The 22,026-nt window shown below is 36.6% G+C and overlaps 1 protein-coding gene across 1 annotated transcript in view; it reads right to left on the bottom strand.

The window, feature by feature from the left end:
- Nucleotides 1-4,375: 4,375 nt before the first annotated feature.
- The window catches only part of nrxn3a (neurexin 3a), a 198,669-nt gene continuing 181,018 nt past the window's right edge, over nucleotides 4,376-22,026 (bottom strand). The window contains exons 20-23 of the mRNA XM_046062612.1: nucleotides 20,183-20,272; nucleotides 18,471-18,778; nucleotides 16,408-16,489; nucleotides 4,376-5,153 (exon numbers count right to left, since the gene is read on the bottom strand). Of these exons, the coding sequence (XP_045918568.1) occupies nucleotides 4,513-5,153; nucleotides 16,408-16,489; nucleotides 18,471-18,778; nucleotides 20,183-20,272 (1,121 nt within the window). The 3' untranslated portion in view covers nucleotides 4,376-4,512. The remainder of the gene's footprint in view (nucleotides 5,154-16,407; nucleotides 16,490-18,470; nucleotides 18,779-20,182; nucleotides 20,273-22,026) is intronic.

Genomic DNA, 22,026 nt, shown 5'->3' with positions numbered 1-22,026 from the left:
AACACATTAATGAGTCACCACTCACCCCTCTCTTTCCAAGCGAGCAGGAGAAGCGACGGTGGCCGACATGCTCTGATGGCCTGTGTGGGCCTCCATTTGTCCAAATTTTTCTTTTTTTCTTACTTCTAATAAATCAGTCGACTACTACAATACTACAACTAACGTTACTTGTGCTTCTTCTTTGTATGTATTCAATGCAGTGATGAAACACACTCTGTCCAATCAGGCTACAGTAGAAAATGGCAGCGCAACACAGTAATGTCCATCTAAGAGGACCCGCGGTGTATGTAGATAGAAATGGCTCATTCTAAGATTAAAAAAACGTATTGGTTCATTATGTAAGGTCTTATACACTGCTCCTAAATATTACACATACACACTGAACCTTTAACGTTAGGTGACTAACTAGTGAAACTTACTAGGCGACATCATGATGGATGACCACTTTTTAACATAGGACAACCACACAGGAGCTATTTGTCAGATGATGTCTTGGGATGAATGGCACTGAACTACAAGCAGTCCACTAGTAAAAACTTCTACTTACCTGTATCAGGCTTTGCATGGATTCATCTGCCTGTCTGGTTTCCAGACACAATCAAAGAACCACCATGTTGAGTTTTTTTAATAACAACTAGGTCATCCACCTCACCACCCACCCACACACACAAACTGTAAGCAACGATGGTGATCAGATGAGCAAGGTGGTAATCTTGACGTTGTACAATATCCTTGCTGCACCAAAGTAAGATATTTTTGGTCAATTATTTCACATCTTTTATTATATACACTATCTCCTGTTGTAGCTAATATGTAGATGGAACATTTTGAGCAGATTCCTCTGCCAATGGCCTCTACCCCACTGTAATGGTACCAGTATGTGTATGACACTTTCACTAAAGCGTACTGCTCCAGGATCAGCAGCTTCATGTAACACATCAGTAACATCAGGTTGGACCCTCCTACGTAAGGCACCCACCTCAGTGAGGAGGGGCCATTCAGCATTTTTGAACAGAAATGGGAAACAATCTCCTCCATTATACAACCACCTGTTTTCACCTGATTATAGTTACATGATGTGAAATGCATTTAAAATATCAGAGAACCTTGAAGAAAATTGGACCTGTTATCACACTGATAATAAATGAGCTGCAAATATGCAATCATGACAAACCAATTCTAAACCATACTGGATATTTAGAATAAGAATAAGAATGGACGTTTGATGCAACCGAGGCATGGTGGGTCCGGAACGTGATGCAGGCTCTTCCAGTGGCCATATGTTTCCTGTTGCTGGTGTCACCTGGCTCTGGATGAGTATCAGAAAATAAATGGCTGTCTCTTTGATTTAGTTGTACATTACATTTTCCAATGAATTCATGATGGAAAGGCTGTAAGGAAAGTTAAGATGGCAAAATTCCTGTGCCAAGTTCTTATTAAATTTTACAAAGGAGCACCCTCACCACCTGGCATTGGAGGTGCACGGCCCAGGTCATTAGGGCTCTGCAGCAGGTGATTACAACAGATCGAAACAACATTGGTTCTATCTACCGAGCAACAGTGATAGCAGTGAGGTGAGGTGCCTGCGCAGAGGCCAAAGGATACTAAAATACAGCATCCACCCCAGCCATTGCCTGTTCACCTGCTGTCGTCTTAAAAGAGAAAGAGAAGTGTCTGCTGTGGTACCACCAGACTACAGATCAGCGTCTTAATTCCTCCTCAGCACTACACCATCCGAAATGTAGACAAAGCTTTCTGGTTGGAAAATGTTGATGTCACATACTTTCATGCATCAATAAGAATTGAGCATCATTTGAATTAAAGGAGACCTATTACAATTTTCCATATTTTATGATTTATCTACAATGTTACAATGTTGGATGTTCATGTTAAACATGACCAAAGCATAAAATAATGAGGTTAAAGTATTTAAAAGAAATCTCTGTGAGCAAAAACCTCAGTTTTCCTCCTGTTCTGAATACTCTGTTTTGTAATGTGTTTTCTACCAACGGCTCCGTTCTACGACACAGCTACATGGAGCTGGTGTATATTGTATTATATTATATTGGTGTTCCATATACTATACAGTCATTTGCTCCACACAGCAACGCTCAGTCTGTCTGTACCGCTTAGGGACAACAACAGCCTGGTAATATGCTTCAGGTCTTGGCCAATCAGAAGACAGTGAGGGGACTTAAAGTGACAGGAGCATCTAAAGCTTGTTTCAGACATACACTGAAATGAAGGCCTACATGAAGAGCCAGTATAATTTAAATAATATAGTATAGTATAGTATAGTATATAATAAAGTATTTTGAACTTTGAATCATGCAAAGCTGCTATAAATAAGTCACAGAACTACAACATAGGACTGGAAATGCAGTACAATAGGTCTCCTTTAAAACCTGAGGACAGTTGTGAGGTTGTTTGCTCAATGTGCCAGGGCGCTGTTAGTGAAATCTGATCAAACCAGACCTGATGAAGGAGATTAGCGAAACGTTGATTGTTGCTTATTTTGTCATTAGTATTGAACTTTATAACTAAGTCAAAGCTGCCTAATTTTCTCTTGCGTGGTGAGTCTACAATGATCTATGCTGAGCATTACAGCAAATATTAAAGTGGTATAATATTGCAAAAAGTGATTTTACAACTGGATTTATCCAAAGACTACAGTATAATTTCAGAGAAAAAAAGAAAGTTTTATTTGTTATCAAACTGATGAAAAAAAGGTTATGAAAAGTAACTATTATAACACAAAAAAAACTGAAATTCAGGCAAGAAAAACACTGCACCTCCACAGCATTAAAATGACTATGGCAGATAATGGAAACGTAAAATGGACAGTAAAATATTGTCAAAATGTTAACTTATGATAAAGATGTGACAAGACAATGGTTTGAGGTTACTCAGGGTGACTAAAAAACACCATTTTAGCTATTTTATACTATGAACCCCCATCCATTATAGCCTCTTGTGTTTTCTGTCTTTGTCATAATTCAGACTTTATTCTCTTTCAAAACGAAATAACACTAGTGTAACCCAGAACAAGAAAGCCATGATACAGAAGGAAGGGCACCTTGTATTTGTTGGACAACTGCAAGTAGTTAAATATTCATGCAACTTTAGAAACATCTCTGGTTAGATCTCTAGGCTAACAATATATTTTTATTCTTTATGAAATATCAATATGATTCTCCACATTCTGATTAAAGTTTTTCTCCATGTAAATCAACAGTAAATAGATTTTTGTCATGAAATACGCTGATAAACCATATTTTCAGTCTGTACAATAGAGGTACTAAAAATTACAACTGTCATGGTATATGTACAATTACCTACCTACAAAGTACAACAGCTAGCATGTATTAAAATATGTAAACAAATTTCTTGTTTTTTGACACAGTTGACTGTGACAGCAGATAGAATTCACACTTCAACATTTGATTTATTTCTGTATACACATTTGTTAACAGTGTTACTGCTTCCTGACACCTCCATAGAAAAAGAGAACGATAGGCAATGAACCAACATACAGTTTTGCAAAAAGATAAAACCACCACTGTCTGTGCATCAATAATAGACCTTTTCTTTAAGAGATAGTTTTTTTTTCATGGATAACATTTTAGAGGGGTTCAAGAAGATGAGAGGGGCTAAGTTCTGATCTGAAGATGAAGAACTGTTTGGCATCAAAGAGAACATGGTCCAAGTTGAATACTGTATACTGGACTTTTACTGTACTGTACTTTACGGTAGAATTAGGATGGCATGCATTTTACAATCAGTCGCTTGTTATCAAGAGAACCAGCCACGTCTTTCCACAAAGTGATTCATTGTCTGTCAGACAATGAGAATAACTGTGGTGAATCAGATGCCAGAGTGAACAGATTCTATGAGATCTGCCCATGGCATTTTGCTCACTTGGTGCCATTTAATACACAGAAATATTTTTCTTTTCTTGCTCTTCTTTTTGTCATTTTTTCCTTTTGTTTAAAGCAAAAATAAGTTAGACACCACATTTCTATTATGTATAAACCATAAAAATGTGTCATATTGTACAAGAGTCCTTTTTTAGTTTTACAATGATGGTGTGCCTATCCCCCTCTTGTTAAGCACTACATGTTGCTTACATGCTGAAAATGTAGAAGATTATGAGCCTTTGTAATTAACAATTTTACAAAAAAGTTTTTTGTTTAATGCCAAGGATCACATAGCTCTAAAAGTCACTTAGGAGAATGATGTAGCTGTGAAATATTTCTATACTGATAACGTCTCTGACCAGATAGAAGAGTAAGGTCTCTAAAGTTGCTATTTAGCCTTGTCATTATGCTTACAATAGTAAGTGTGCTTTATATTACAGTACATGTCATCAGTTCAACTACTCAGCACAGTATAAGATTATTCAAGTTCCACGTTTACCATCATTTGTCATAGCTCCTCACAAGGAAACTGATAAGTAAATGTTCTCTCAGTGCTTTCTTTCTTCACTGTCTCATGTTCATGAAAGTCTCACAGTCACACATAATACTCCTTATCCTTATTTTTTTGTTTCTTGTTGCTGCCTTTCAAGCTCTGCTGTTTGTCCTTCATAACAGCGCCATTGCTCTGCACAGCTGAGTTGGTTATGTAGTTCCTGCTCTCGTCCACCTGGTAGGAGCCTTCATCCCTGTTCCTGTACTTATACATGGCATACAGAAGGATGAGGATGCACAGGGCAGCGGCCGCCACTATTCCGATGACCATCCCGGTGGTGCTGCTAGATTCACGGACCACTTCCGAGGGCCCTGGAACTCGCCTCACGCCCGGCTCTGTGGGGAGTGCTGTGGGTATATTACGGAACATTGGGGAGGTTATTAATGGGCCCCTCAGCTTGGTGCTGTCTACTTCAAAGGATGTGGGCAATGGGAGCAACACTAGGTCGGGCTGGGGTTTTAGCTCGCGGTTATTCATTTTGCCAGCCGGCTGTATGGCCGGAGCATTGTGGAGGGTTGCGGTGGAGGCAGAGGTGGCGGTGGTGCGGCTCTGGTCGGCGGTTAGTGGTATGGCGGTAGTGGTAGTCCTACTGCGTCTGGAGAATGAAGGTTTGTTAGGTCTAAAAGTCTTGGGCGCATGAGCTTTGTAGCCACCTTCAAAGCCTGACGTGGACAAGGTCTTATCTGTTACCAAGGAGAAGGTCGTGTAAAAATCTTCATCATCAGTAGAGGGCAGGTAAGACTTGAACGCTTCCCCAGAGCCATACCCCGATATCACCAAGCCATCATCATCACAATCATCGCTGCCTCGGTCCAACAAGCAAGGTACCCCCGCCTCAGTGGCCTTGGACAGGGACTCTTTGGTGGTCTCAATAATGGTGAGGAGTGGGTGGTGGGTTGAGGGAGTGGGAATGAAGGGTGCACGAGGAGCTACAGAGGGGTGCGCTAATGGATCCTCAAGTACTGGGATGACTAACTCAGCTCCTGGGGTTGGAGACAGACAGGTAGTAATGTTAGAGGGCAGAATGGGAGTTTTATAAAATATACTAAATTAGATAAATCTTAAAAAAAAAAAAAAACAGGCAATGACTTGACCAAAATTTATAATAAGATAATAAACATATCACATATCAATTTAAGACTGGACTTTAAGATTAAACTAAATTAAGATATACGCTATTTTATATTTCTGATATACATTCTAATATACATTTCAAAAGGCTTAAGAGGTGTGCAAGGATGAGCCAGAAAATTGAAGTTGCTTTGTGCAATGTTCTGAGTATAGTTGTGTATACTTTGTTCTTTCTCAACATCTTAAGAGATTGTTAAGGGAAAGTACAATCTTCAAATATAAACTAATAAACTTTATATATTAAATACAAATAAAGGAAACTGTATTCAGCAGAGTACTTACAATCAAAATATACTATAGTTATTTCATTTTCCTCCTTTATTGAATGATAAGGAAAACTTCCAATAGCAAAAAATGCTTTTCATTTTATTTCACCTGCAAAAGCATTTATTTAGATACAATAAAATGCATTACCCAAACTATTGATTGCGATCATAATAAAAAGACAGCAATGTCACTGCACAATGACTCTCCGATCATCTTAAACCTCTTGCTTTTTCATAGTAATACAGAAAATTGTAGTTATAGTTCTACAAACATTTCTCAGATGCAGAGCTGTTCTGGAGGTAAAAGTGATATCAAGCTTACAGTTAAATTGCAGTGTGGATACAAACGTAAACCCTCCATCAATGAACTGGATGCCAATCAATGATTTATTTATACTAAAAAAAAAGTTTGGTCAATCAGGACTGATATTAAATAGGTAAATAGGATGCACATTCCATCCTATATATTTAAATCCGTCATTGGAATAATTAAGCACCCAAATACAGCTACAATCAACATCCTTATTGCCATGTGTTGTCATTTTAACACAACAATTAAGAACATCTTTCTCGTCTTGCTTTTTCACTGGCTTCACGTTACTGTTTCTTGACAAGATTTAAAAAAAAAAAACTTCATTGCATATTTACTTTATTTGACAATGATTCTGTCAAAAGAGTAGCTCTGTGTCCAAGAAAATGCAGTGTAACTATAACATACATATTATACAATGTCAATGGCAGAGCAAAGTCAGCTGAATGCTCATCCTTTGTGTACTAGCCTGAGTGAAATATGTACTTTTATTCAATGTGTGTTTTCCAGCTTCATTTTGTAGTTAGACTCTTACTCACTGGAAGACAAAATCAATTTATACATACATGCTCTTAAATATTACAGCTCAAAAGATCAAATCAGACCAATTCAATTCCAACTGAAGTTAATGATTTTAATGAATCTGCCATAATGGAAAGGTGCTTCTGTTATATTGTTGGTTTACCACCATTGTTGGTAAATTGTTGGTTTAACAGTTTAAATTTGGACCTCGGCAAAACACATTACACACATTACTGTAACAGGTAGAGTTATTTCTTGATCAGTTTGCCTATTCTTGACCGTACTCCATTTGTCTTCCGGAGTGTGGTCACTGTGGCAAAGCTAGCTGTTGGTGGTCAGTAAATACTTTAGTACAGTAAAACTGTAAAACTGACTAGCTGCTTGTTAAACAGTGAAGTTATTTCTGTATTTTCTTAATATGGAGGTGTATCTGATTTAGAGTCGTTGGAATGGGCTTTGTCGGTGCTGGATTTAGCAACTTACCCAATATTGCAATTCAGTAACAACAAAAATCTTTAAATGACCACATTTCTAACACTTTAAATTACCCATTAATAAGCTATAGCCGTACCTCTTCAGTCTTTCCACATTTATTTTCTGTGACATCTGCATTATTCCCATCAATGCAGCACAACAAGGTTTGATATATGCCAAAAACTTATTTATTATTAGGAGAAGTGCAAAAACATTTGATTTACTTATCATGGAAATGTGATCTCAAGCAGGTGTCACTGGAGTGAACATTCAAAGTGCCATTGACATGGAAGGTATGCACTGACATCAAGTATGTGCATACTGACTCTTTGATGCACATTCTAAATTCTAAATAAAGCAAACTGATATGTGACTCACAAATTATCACAAACACCAACATGTACATTCACAAGCACACAAGTCAACAAAGGCCATTTTATTCTATAATTTCAAACAATAAAACAGGCTCAAAGAAATGTCATATAACTTGATCAGAGATGCAGTTTGCAAACATTTACTACCAGATGCTGCTTACAAACAGATGATCACATTGTCTTTGAGGTAGTCCTCATTTCTTAAATGTAGTACATGTAGCATTTTGTGTTCAGACAGCTTATTACTAAATACTCAATAGCGAGTCAGCCTATATTCAGTCAGGTTTTCTTGGATCACATCTGTTCACATGTGTGAGTTGTTTTGTGTTTATTTGGAATAAAAAGAAGAGAATTGTTTGCAAAATCAGCAACTGAAGCATATGTGGCTGAATAGTATTAAGTTCAATGCACGAAAACCTAAAAGCTTTGGAAGGCCCGTAAGGATTAGTAATCAATATGAGAAAGCGATCTCCACTGACTGTTAGACAACATTTTACAACGGTTAGGAATTGGTTGTGAGTCCCCCAACAGATCTAACACCTACATATTTTAAAATGATTGTTGTTTCCCTTAGCTTCAAACAATACAGTGTTGTGAAATTGCTAAAATTGCTACATGTAACACCTACCATGTTCATTAGCAACTTTGTTTTAAAGTGTGAGATACACAAGAATAAACATTTTGAGATGTTACACTCCTCGCATTTTACAAACTGCATCTTTAAAAAAAACAATTCAAAGTGATAAATACTGTATATATATTCAACTTACATCAACAAATTGCCCGCATGATTTAGGCATGAAAAAAAGAATTTACAAAGGAAAAGTTGTGTAAGAATGTTGGATAGCTGCTTGGTACCGTTAAAGATCATTTTTATCCATTGTAGATTGTGTTCTATCTTAAAACACGACGGTACAGGGAGGCAACAACACATACATCCACACCACATAACATAAAAAATAAACACCATAATTCTGTTTTTTTTATGTTTTGTTTTTTCTGGTAAATAATTTGTTTTTACAAAAAAATGTGTATCTACATGTTTTTTCATTGCAATAGACTTCAATAGTATCTAAAATCTATTCATGTTACAATTTTTGCTTAAATTGTCATTTGTTTTTTTAGTGAAGAATGGATGGATGGCTTTATATTTTAATATATCTAAAGACAAGGGAGAAGGTGAAGAAGGGGTGGGACCTATGAACATACTACATAGGAAATGAGGGTGATGAGGGTGACAGTGTAAGTCAGTTGCCATGTCCATGTAAAGGCAGTACGAAGCGGTCGGGCGGCATTAGAGCTTTTGGCTGTAAGGAAGGGATGGGGATATACAAACAATGAGCAATATACATGCCCATCTACAGAAAAGAACAGAAGAACTCTACCACTGACAAGTCTGACAAACCCTAAACTGCAACTTCTTAGCCATGCAATTCATTTGTTTTTTGTCTTACAGTGAAAATATTATTCAGCAAAGATTAATTTCTTTTGTCAAAATAGATTTTTAAAAATCTGGAAAAAAAGGAAGATATGTGAGAAGTTGATCTGGAACTGAAACATTGATTGTGCAACTCTTGTTGCAACTTTTACTTTTAAATTCAATATTTGTCAGAAAGGCATACTGTAGGAAATAAGACACACAAGTTAGTCACTGAAATAGTTCCAAATCCAAAGTCAAATTATATAAAAAAAATTTCACACTGTGATCTAAATATTATCGGATTGACAAAAAAAACAAACCAAACATACTTAATAAGCCAAAAACCATAATCAGAACCAAAATGCCAGTGATCAATTGGATAAATACAAAAAATATGACCAGTCAAAACTATCAAATGAAAATGTTAAGATGAAATAACAAAGTCATTTAAAATTTTGCACACACTACAACCAGATGCACACAATAGAAAACAGACACTGTTGAGAGAGGCACTCGACTGGAGGACGGGCTCCTCTCTCATGTGTTTCTTGATGACAAATATATCTGTAATGTTAGTCTTTAAACATGAACCGGCCGTGCAGTCTGGGTGTACATCAGAGAGAGACGGTACTGGCTGAGAATGGGTTATTTTTGTTGTTATTATTTTTTGGTTTTGTTTTAGTTGTACTGCAGGATGTTGATGCATGCTTAAAGTAAGTTGCATTTAGGGAAAGTAGAAAAGAAACAACACAACAAACTGGGGGGCATGTAAGACTAATGTTAGAAAAATAGGAGACGGACACTGTGTCCCAATCCCTTACTATAAACGTGCGATTAATGTAACAGTTTGTACTGGCACGAAACAACATGTGATACTGCTGATACAACATGTGTGCAGACAGACATCAGTCAAACTGCAACTATGTAAGGCTATAACCAATTCTCTTCTATGTCCATTGGCCATAGCTTTGTAACATAATAGTAACCATTATCACCACCCTCAAGTAGTTGTAGTAAATAAATTCAGAATGTATATTCAGAATGCAAACTGACAAACTGTTTGAGTATACATCTTGTCAGTTTTCCTGTATAAACGCACTGCATACCCCCACCCTCTCACCCCTGATACCAACGAGAGAGGAAAAAACAACCTGGTTAAAATTTGAGTGTAGTATGCAATTGGGACACAGCTCAAGTTTAACCAATAGCAGAGGGGAAGTGGAACAAAACAAAAACACAACACATATATTAACAATATTTTGTCATGTACTATGTGAAATGCAATTAATTTAGAATTCAAGTATGATAAAGAGTCAAAAGACAAGCTTAAAGCTGATATCCGTAACACCGTACGTGTTGTCACCCTGTGCAGTGGTGAAAGGTGTGTTCCAAAGACGGCAGTTGGAAATGGAAACTGCAGTCTGTTTAAAAGCTTGCATTTTATTTTAACCAGCCAAAGTAAAACTTGCTCAAACTGATGAAATTAGATATTGACGGACATAAGCTGTTGAATTTGTGCTACTGTCGTCAGAATGGCATCTATGTTAATACTAGAGGAAGATTAATAAAATGACTCACTGATGTAAGAGCCAATAATAACAGTGAAACTCAACTTGATGCCACACAATTTTTTTTACCTAGGCATATAGTGAATATGTAGCACTTGCTTTACATTTTTTTGGACCGAGGGGTAAGTTGTGCTCACATTGCTCTGCCCGTATACTTAGCGAAAACAGCATTGTTTTCTAGCAATGGCAATAACATCAGCACTTTAGTAAAGAAAACACTATAAAAATGTACCCTCAGAACAACAGCTACCCAGTGTAATAGCTTTCCTACAGTCAGACTCACGATTAGACTAAAAAAACAAAGCTTGTGTGGATACAGTGCTGCAGTACACCACTGCTCAGAAGAATATGTAACATTTATTGACTGAAAAATATTACGACATGTATTACGATACCAGCTTTAACCTCATACTGTCTTTTGACATATGATTCAATATTTTGCCTTATGCAAACCACATGGTTTTACCATGTAGATAAAAATATAATCAGAGAGGAATTCCATAAGATGGCACATATCTGACTATTCTATGCCTATTTGAAAAGGAACAGAGATCAGTGGTTGCCTAGAAGGCAAGAAACATGTTTAAAAACATGCTTTAGAAAAAGGTAATTTTATGATTCATTGCAGAGAAATATTGTCTTTTAAAAAGGGTCTATTCACCAACTGTGATTTAAAACACTGTGAAAAACAAGTTCTGTGAAACCGCAAGCACATGTGGTGTATAAACACATTTGTTTGTAAAGCAGATTTAATGAAAACCTCTTTTCATATGATTTCGTTAACAGTGTTCCATGTTTTTTGAGTAAAACAACAATTTTTATCAAGTTTTTAAAGACTGATTTTATCTCTTAACCTTTACCCACAGTATAACTTTTACTTTTATCATAGTACTTCATTTGTTTTGGTTTTTTTAATATTATAGTGCTTTCTTAATAATTTGAGAATTATTCTTTGTTATTCATTTTTCGTGTATTATTATCATTGTTATCACCATAACCCTGACATAATGGAATAGCGATTGCCATGGTGTCCTAACCTTTAGCACTGGATAAGAAAAGTTTCGCACCCCAGCCCTGGATGTGACTGATTGGGCTGATTATGGGTTTAACACTACTCAGCTTAAGGGTGAAAGACATATTTCCGGTTCCTTGATATAAAAAAACACACCAGCTGTGCGTTAAACCAGTGGTGCAGCCTGAGAGCACTACCTGTTGTTGAACAGTGACTTTAACCATTTACTAATTATTAACTCTGTTTGGCTCAGCTATTTGGATTAAAGATGTTCAGGGTGCACAGATTGCTAGATGTTTTGAAAAATAAATTTGAGGCGTCTGGGTGACAAAGCTATGATGAGTTGAAACTTGACAGATGTTAAATAATGTTCAGTTGTGATAAAGACTATCAACAGTTCAGCTTACAATTTATAGGTTAGCGGCCTCATGCTTCACGGATAAATTCCTTGGGAATTGTGCTGTTTTTCTTTCTTTATTCTGGTCATCTTAGTCCAGACATTTTCACTTAGGGGTGTCCTCACTTTTGTTGCCAGCGGTTTAGATATTAATGGCTGAGTGACGTGTTATTTTGAGGGGACAGCAAATTTACACTGTTCTACAAGCTGTACACTCACTACTTGTGTCATTTCTTCTGTGTTGTCACATGAAAAGATATAATCAAATATTTACAAAGATGCGAGGGGTGTACTCACTTTTGTGACATACTGTAGCGTGTTTTGACAAGGTGTGAGTGGGGCATTAACTTTGTCTCCTCCATTGTCTCATACATGCATGGTTATGTGATTCAAGCATCATGTAATTGGTTTATGATGGACATTCAGAAATGTGATTGATGATTTAAGCTGTCTTTCCCTCCCCTGTGTTTCCTGCCGGTCACCTGTCTGTCATATCTGTGTGCATGTGTCTGTATGTGTGTTTTATCTGTCAGTCTCTCTGCTGCTGCTAATCACCTGCCAACCTGCAACTCATCCATTAATCAAGACCCTGCATTATATTTACCCTGGCTCCTCAAACCAGCCATCACCAGATCGTTCACCAATGCGGTAGGCTACTTGTGCTGCAAGCAATATCTAGTTCTAGTTTTGTGTTTTCCTCGTATTGTTTGACTCCTGCCTGACTTTGTTGGTTTCCTGCTGCCGGCCCAGCTCACCCTGTCTACCTTGATCACCGTAATTGAGAATAAACCTGATTGCTCATGTCTTGCTTTTGGGTGTTCCGGCTCACTAATCATAACTCTCTCCCATACGTCATGAAGGTGTTTTTTGATTTATAATGGTGCACTTGTTGGAACAGCTGTTTGAAGGAATTAGTATTAGTTTGATTATGACGAGCAGTCTGATCTCATACACATCATATTTGTTTTGAGGCTATTTGTTGTCATTGGTCCACAAAACAATGTTTTCACGGCCATTAAATCCTTTAAATTTCTCTTTATTGTCACCATTATTAACACAATGTTTTGGTATTTCACTGTGATCAGAGATCTTTATCGGGAAAAAAAGATTGGACTGATTGTGGATGTGCATTATGATTTGGGAGGAATAAATTTTGATCAAGAAACTGGTGAAGTGGGTCTAGACAATATTCCCACCTTTTATTTGGCAGTGTATTTTAAAACAGTATTGTGAGTCTTAAATATGTTAAATATGGTTAAAAGATTTATGAGTGTATCAGTTTAAAGAAATTAACCTGGATGTTAGTGGGAAGAAATTGTATTATTAATCACTGGCCATAGGATGTTTTTGTACAAATATCATATTATATCAATCCAAATATCTATGGTCTCCAAGTGTTTAGAACCTGTTTACTTGCTCAATAAATATCTATGTACAGTTTAAAGCATAAACTATTTAAGAACTCTTCTTAATTGCCATCTTATGAAATTAATTGAAAGGAAAGGAGAACACAACAGATTTACAACAGAGAACAGAATCACTTTGATAACTTATACGGAAAAACCAAACAGACAACAGCCACAATGTCAAAATAAAGACAGTGTGGGGTGAGAGAGATGACATTCAGTGTTACTGCAACCGCAAAAATGGTTTCCAACTTAAACACGAATGCCGACAAAGCAACCAAGTGAGTCTAAATACGATGGCATGGGGTCAAGGATCAATCAAAAAGCATGCAAAGAAATGATCAAAGGTCACCCTGAAGATAATGATTTGAAGAGTTTACTCAACCATGGTACCAATGATTGCTTAAGTGAAAAATATAAAATGGAAATACTGGAATTTGTGGCAAAAAAAATATTTTTATGCCATACACTAAAATATGTTCAAATACAGTATAGCATTAGGAAGGAAGTTGGTAGGTAATGGAAAGGGACTGACTGAAAAATTAGAAAGGTATTCAAACAGTTTCAAATAAAACTGCCATTATTTACAGATGGTAGTTTCCCTGCTCAGAGTTAAAGAGGTGATAGCAAGAAAATATTTTTTTTGCCTTCTTATTTGCTTGGAAAACAGAAATAGGGATGTTTTCATTATAATCTGCATGGTACCCCAGAATATCACCCACCAAAACGTCATGCCACACATGATGAGGCCAAAACACAAAAATGTGTTTGTGGATAATTGGCAAATAGACGGGAATGATGTCTCGATAAAATTTAGAAAACACAAAACAAAACTGGAAATAGCATTGACTCTTAAAATGATACAACAAAGGAAAAAATAAAAGCATGCCACTGTCAACGTCAAAGTGATGTTAGGGTTAGAATGGTGTGAATTTCTGTGTAAACACATGATTTGATGACTGGGGCCCTGTCTTTGTCTTTCTTCACAAATCCCCATGACTCTTGGGCGACACAGCACAGCTTTAAACCCATGTACACCACAACCTTTCACATACTGTTTGAAAAAATTTGGGAATGACCTTCAAGAAGGATAACCCAGTGGTGGTCAGCAGAACAGCACTAAAATTCCCACCAATCATGCGTCTGAATGTTATCATTAGGATCTCAACTACAAACATTTCTCCTGAGAGAAATCACAATCTGATGTTAATGCTTGATATAAAGCAAAATACGTATTTTCTTGTGAAATATCATGTAGTGCAACCCAAACTCAGTTCACCCAGCTTTTTATTTGCAAAATAGCTCTACATCATTTAAGATGCAAATATTCCTGTGTCAAAAGTCTGGTTCTATGGTGAATAGGGCCTTAATAGAAAGTCTTCTGACAATGTATTACAAGCAGGTTTATCAGTCCTTTATTGTTTTAACAGTGATTTTATAGTGTTTTATATAAAATGTAAGCAACAGAGGAGATGAGTGTGTGGTTTTACAGTAGCAGGAAGTTTGTTTTTTTTACAGGAATTGGACATCTTGTCTTTAACATGAATACAGTACTCAACAGAAAACCAGCCGTATATGTTGTCTGTGGAAGCAGGTTATTACGACCCATATTTACGGTTATTGTTAGGCGGTTCCCTCTAGTGGCCGTAGTAATTATTACCAGATCAGTCCGCATATGGGGGTGGTTGGGCAGGATGGGCGTGACGTGACGTCACTTATGCCAACTCACTCATGTCACGTAACGTACTTACTTTAAGCAAAACCAAGATCTTTTCCTAAACCTAACCAAACTGTGACCGTTTCATTGGCCTTTAAACAGAGTTGAGTAGTGACATTTATTTAATTTTTTTACTTTTTCTACTGTTGTCATGTATATTTGTTGTCTATTGTGGAAAGCACTTTGGTCAACTAGTGTTGTTTTTAAATGTGCTATATAAATAAACTTGAACTTGAACTTGAACATTAACCATGTGTTTAAGGTCACAGCTGTCGCTGTTTTGGGGAGCGGTCATATGTCTGTGGGAGTCGTCCCATTATATAGATATGAGGACATGTACCAGCCCCTTAAAGGCATTCTGCTTGCTTTCTGGGTGGACATTATGAATTAAATTAATTTTAAAAAAGCAGTAGTTTGAAAGGTTATGTTGTATTTCATATAAAATATCTAACATGGCTGCTTGCTGTTTCCTGCAAAAATTAATGTTGCTAAAACATGGAAATTCCCAAATTCTTTCAAACAGATTCGCTAAGTTATAACAATTCCTAAACCTTTTAGAATTTTTAATATTTAGATACAAAAAAGACAGAATAACAAGTATACCTATAAGCAAAAAGTATGACCTAAAGAAAAGAAAAACTTGTACACAGAAATTCAATGATATCTGTTCTCTATTACATCTACCAACGCAAGCCTCTAAGTATGGAAAAACAAAAAGTAAAATACATCACTGTAGTCTAGACAACACACTCCCTTAGCAGAAAACAAAGACTGTGAAAATGTATTGTTTCAAAATGAAAATCAGTAGAGCAGTGAATGGCAGGAGCAGTGGATGCAAACACAATGTGATACATTTTGCAGCATCAGTGCAGAGAACATGGTTCACCATCATACACATTTTGCACATTTGTGATGACATGAACTACTATTCCTTATTATTCTTCCTTATTATTCCTCTCAGCAGACAAAATTTGTATGTATATTGGTGACCATGTTAACCACTTTGGAAGACCCCATGTGCAAGTGTAGCTCATGATATTAATGGGTTTCTGTGTAACTGTTATCAACTAGCAACATAGTAAATGAACATTCTGTATGGCTGATGTACCAGTTTAACTACTTTCAATTGAATTTGAACTTTGCATTTAATACCCCATCTTTCCTCGGATTTGGTAATGTGTAGCGAAGCTTGCTATGCTAACTGTTACTACATTGGCTGTTTTTTGAAGTTACACTTTGTCTAACCATGGGGGTGTGATGCTTTGAGGATATGTTGATCCTCTGCTGCAGATGAGTGAAAGCACAAAGAAAGCAAGCAAATGCAAACTAACCTAGCCCACCTGCATGGCTAGTTTCACACTCCTCCAGGTCTTCGTCATCACTCGAACACTCTGCAGATGACACAATGTCATCTGCCGTATGCTTCAGGGGCAGAACGTTGGTCATCAGAGGTCACAGCCACCGCAAAGATACCCAAACACAAAGAGCCACCAGCAAAAACCAAAGAAGACACACAAAGGGAACATATACAAAACAAGTTAGAAAGGGAGCATGAAAGTTCATTTTGACCTTGGAAAAAGTAGTTTGACAAAAAGATCTTATATAGCTTTTTTCTAGAGCTTTCAACTGCATCTCACAATGTCCCTCATTTGCTCAGTTGTCATGGAGATTGCTTAGTTGTAATCACGCCACCTAAGTATGCAACTTCGATCACATGATAACAGGTGGCAGTGGCACTGGGCGTTAAAAAGTATACTGAGCATACAGGGCCCTCTAGATACTAGAATGTACAGACGCGCATGTCCATAGAAAATGCGTACAGGGTCCAGAATTTTGTGCTACACCGCTGACAGGTGTTGATATATGGGTGGAGATGTTAACTTCTTTCTCTGTTCAAAGATGGTTTCTGATGTCTGATGTGAATTTCCTCCTTAATGTTTCTCCGGGCTTCCACTGATTGACCTTTGACCTCTTCTCAGTCCATGCTGTGAGTAGTTTTGGTCTAATGTACACAGACATTTGATGTCCCCCCACCCAAATTTATTTGGTTTGTATCAAGTCATACAAAACCATGACGATTAAACAAAAAAAAGAAATGGTTTATATGCATATTTAAACTACAAATAGGTTTTAGTCACAGTCCTGATTGCTTTCTGATTTGTTTGTCCCTACTAAATTATTTGCCCTTGCCATTTGTGTTTATGGATATGAAAGTTGGCATATAAAATAATCAGATTTAGAATAAAAATCTATTATCTACTTATCTATTTTGTGTAAATCAATCTTAGTTTCACACATTGTATCAAAAACATTTACACATACTACGCTATTGGAATACCACATTTTTTATTTAATAATTGTGATACCATAAAAACTCAATTGTCATAGAAAAAAATAACTTGATACTTTTATTATTCCAAATTATTTGTGGTAAGAAAAAATATGTTGTATGTAAATAAGAAGCCAGGGTTCAAATGCAGTGTTTGAATAAGTGGTAGTTCCCTCATCAGCCACATGTCAACCTTATTTTTAATCTTTGCAATGTGACTGGATTTGCTCTCTTTGACTGATTTCAAAATATGAATGCCTAAGTATGTTACTTACATTCAATTTCAATTGTTAGACACGTTCATTCAGTCTATTGTCCGGGGTTTAAGAGGTTCCTCACAGTTGTTGGAGGGGATGTCATGATTAGATCATACAAAATAGCTAGCAGTTGGACCTTGGTTAAGGTTTTTTTTGGCAACAAACCTGACAAGTAAAAGGCCATGCATGACAAATATAAATTAAACAGCAGTACTACCATTCTGCACAGCTGCCTAACATTAAAAGTCTCCAATTGGATTGCCACTGGAAAGCTTTTATTGTGAAACCAGCCATTGTACTTCCCTATACCTTTACCTTTTGCAGTGTCCTCATTCCAACTATAACAAGTCCTTTAATAAAGTAATAAAGTCCTTTAGTGCTATTCTTATATAGTTTGTCCTGTTTGTTTGCCTATTTGATTGTTTATATTCTTTTTTTAAAATTTATATTTGAATCTCTGTTTATACATTTTCTGTGTGTGTAGCATAGAGCGGGCTACAACTGCATTTCATTGTGCAATATAATGAAGAACGTAAAAAACTTGAATCCTTGAATGATCTATATTGAAATTGGTCAGAATATACTCAACAAAACAGTTGACACTACAATGAATTCAAACCATCTGTTCTACATGCATCCTACAGGTTTCTGACATTTTACTGATTGGAGTAAACTTGTATGACATGTCCAACAAGTTTTTCTCAAACTTTGGGTTGCACTAATTATTGATGCAATTTTCTTCCATGCTAATTATGAGCATGTGTTCTATCATGTGCAATTCCCTGTATTTATAGTTATTATTGAAGTCTACACATACCTGCACTGTTGAAGAGGATCTGTGTTTCCGTGTGGTAGTGGTGGACATCATGGTAGTAGTCTCAATAAAGGTAGTGGACATCTCTGGAGGCATGGCTGTGGTCCTGGCTGAGCCTGCCACACTGGGCACATCACCTACCAACCTCACACTGCCATTAATCTTGATGTTCGGGTTGCCTTCAGCAGCCATGTTCAACACCTTGAGGCCATTATAATAAAGGCCAGACAGCTGACCCTGAAAAGGCCGGCCACGATCACTGCCACCAATTGCGACTGTTGCTTGAGTGTTGAAAATTGTTAGCTGCCGTCCTACAAGAGACATCATGATATTTTTAACACAGAAAAGCACCTTCTAATATACCTTTTTAGCTGCATTATTCATTTACATTCAAAACATAGGTCCTTATTTTGTGGTGGCACAACAACCAGCACAAGCAGTGCTTCAATGGGTTGGTATTTGAAACTTGGACTTTAGAAATTAGTTTTGTCCATCTGTGTGGTATTTTGGTGCCCAGCACAGTGCGCATGGTGCACAGGTGAGAGGCGATTGGCAAACACGTGGGAGGTTCATTCAAATGAGGCAAGTTGGTGGATATTGGGTTTTAGACATTGAACTGAGAATTAATTTTAATTAGGAAGAACTCCCTTTTAACAGGCCAAAACCTTGAGCATAACCTAGGCTCTGCGTGTTTGACCGGTTAGATTAAGAGACAAAGAGAGAATAGAATAGAAGTCTGTTTCTGGTGCAACGCTCATCCATTGCCAATTTGGTGATTTTATCAAGATGAGCAAATAATAGAATAATGTTAAAATGCAAATCAGTAATTTGAATTAAACACTCTCTCCTCAGTAGATGCACTGAAATCTGCATAAAAATAACATTTTATGTGGTTAAATCAGTCTGCATTGATCTATAAACAAATATGTTTTCTAGCACTATATATTGTTCACGCCGCATGAGAGATATGTGGATTAAGTGCTGTTGTGCCATTACGCATAGCCACCCACTGTTGACCTTGATTAGATCACGAGCAAATGACACCAGGCTGCCACAAAATAACGACACACACCTCCACAGAAATCCGACTGGTCGGTCAGGACACTTTATGTAGGAGAGACATCAGATTACTGAGGCTCATAGAGAGGTTTCATGCATTTTGGTTCAACTGCTGTTGCATCATTTACAGTGCAAAATATGGTAGATTGGATAGTTAGATTAATGCGAACAGTTTTTTTTTAAAGTAATTATTTCTACTGTCTTTGTACTAAATTGTAATAAATTTCTGCTTGTTGTTGCACTTGCATAATTAAAGACACATTGCATTACTGAATTGTATTGAATTATTTTACAATCTATTAGTTTATTTATTAACAGTTATTTAGTTTGTTTGTTAGTTAGGTATTTATCACTTAGCCCAGATAAGGTTCTCAGTTTCCCATAGATTTATGTGTTTATACAATATCACCACAATATCAACACTGACAGACCATATCGATATTCAATTTTTGTTACTGTTTAAAATGGGTAACCCCCCCTCATTATGTGAGAAACAATTAAGATCCATATAAAGTTACATGCATTTGAATTAATAGTGATTTGTTAGAACTTTGGTCAGAGAACTCTTCTCATTATAAAAGTACAGATGAGGTTTTTCACATTATATCAGTATAGTGAACACACATAAGCATAGAAACATGTTTGTTTGAAATTACCTTTCTCTTGTAGCCACTCTTCTACTGGTCTGGCGTATTTGAAAGGGATTTTCTTATTGGCCATTTGATAGCGTTCAATGTCGCTGTTCCCTTTAAAGTTTAAGAAGACATTTATAAAGACATTTATTGATCATCAGCATCATGTCACCTGGAGCAAATATCAATTTCCCTCTAAACTTTACAATATGTTTAAAAGATTTTAGCTTAAGATTTCATTTTTATTAGACATGTTTTAGTTACAGCATAACTAGGTCTCATTATCGTTTATTTTTTATATAAAAACAAACAAACAAAAACGCTAAAAGAATAACAGAAAATCTAGGTGAAAATTTTGTTTTGTTTGTCTGTTTATATCTTCACTTTGTGGGGCTCTGGAATGTTATCAGCAACTCATCTATTCTCCCCATTTTCACTAGGAGACAGAGTGTGCATTGACATCCTATATCACTAGATACGACATCACTATGCCACCACAGAGTGGCATAACAAAAGCTACAGCTGCTATTAATGGGTGTAGCTGTTGTACTCTGAACAAAACAAAAATATATATAATGTCTAGTGTATAATTCCACTTTGATTGTTACTGTATATGTTTCAGGTTTCACTAGTCCTATTTACTGAAACCACCACACCACATCTATTAGTGTGAGGATTATGTATGAGGGCATTTGACACAAAGTGTGTAGTTTGTGTAGTTTTAGTTATTTATTTATTTCATTGTCATGTTAAACTTATGAAGATGGATCTTCTTTTTTGAAGGATTTGGGATTTACATGGCTCTTTGGAAATAATCCTATCATAGTTCTTTTCAGTATGACCTTCTGTCTGTGACTCTTTGTTGGACGTCTTTGATTTTCATGGTTCTCTCCGTGTGAATGCACAATAGTAGATGCTTTTGTTTGTATTTCACCCCTGGGTGACAGGCTTTACATCACATGCACACTCTCTGTTAGTGGTGGAACTTCAGTTCAGCTCAGCGGTAAACAGTGTGCAGATCAAACTAATCTGCCACCCCTACCCCTACCCCTTTTTTTAATTGATAGGTCAGTAAAAAAGCTGGAAAAACAAACAAAAATGATGAGCCCTGAGTCAAATAGGATATATCACTACTAATTCAGAGTAGATTATCAACTGTAGTTTTGCTGGCCTTCGATTATTGTAATACGACAGAGGCATAAAATAACATGTAACCACACAATACACAGCACAGAAGGGTATAGCTAAACATCATTTACAGTTCACTGGACAGCATGTGCATTTATGGAAATTATACTGAAAACTACACAGAGGTATAAATCATGATCTGAATTGAGGATGCTCAACATCTGTATAGGCACAGAGCTCACATGCTGGTATCTGATCAGCCCTCAAACTCATTGATCTCTTTCTCTAGTACTTAGCTTTATATCAAATTAACCTTACTCTGTTAGGTTAGGTTTTGTCTTACAAATGAGGTACCTCTCAATGTAACATAATAAAATTAAACAGCAGCACAACTACAGCCTCCAAAGTGAGCACATGTAAAGTAGCTTCATCACATTTCTAAAAGAATTTAATGTAAGTAACAAAAACATTAAAAACATTGTGAAGGGCTAATCTGTTGCAGTAATCCAAAGTAGTCACGAGGGGATGAAGTGGTACAACATGTGGCCAAACAGGCCAAAAGACGTACAGAGGGAAGACCCAATTCCCTTTAGCATTGAAACAAACAGCCACTGCTGCTCAAAAGAAAAACAATGCACCAACAACTGAAAACGAACAAGGAAAATTAATAAAATTGATAAGCCTAAGCATCTTCTGCAGTCTACAGATGAAGAGATAGATGAGGATGATGCAACATTTAA

The sequence above is a fragment of the Micropterus dolomieu genome, linkage group LG11, assembly GCF_021292245.1.
Source record: "Micropterus dolomieu isolate WLL.071019.BEF.003 ecotype Adirondacks linkage group LG11, ASM2129224v1, whole genome shotgun sequence".
Classification (NCBI taxonomy): Eukaryota; Metazoa; Chordata; class Actinopteri; order Centrarchiformes; family Centrarchidae; genus Micropterus; species Micropterus dolomieu.
This window is presented reverse-complemented; position numbering and strand designations above follow the sequence as displayed.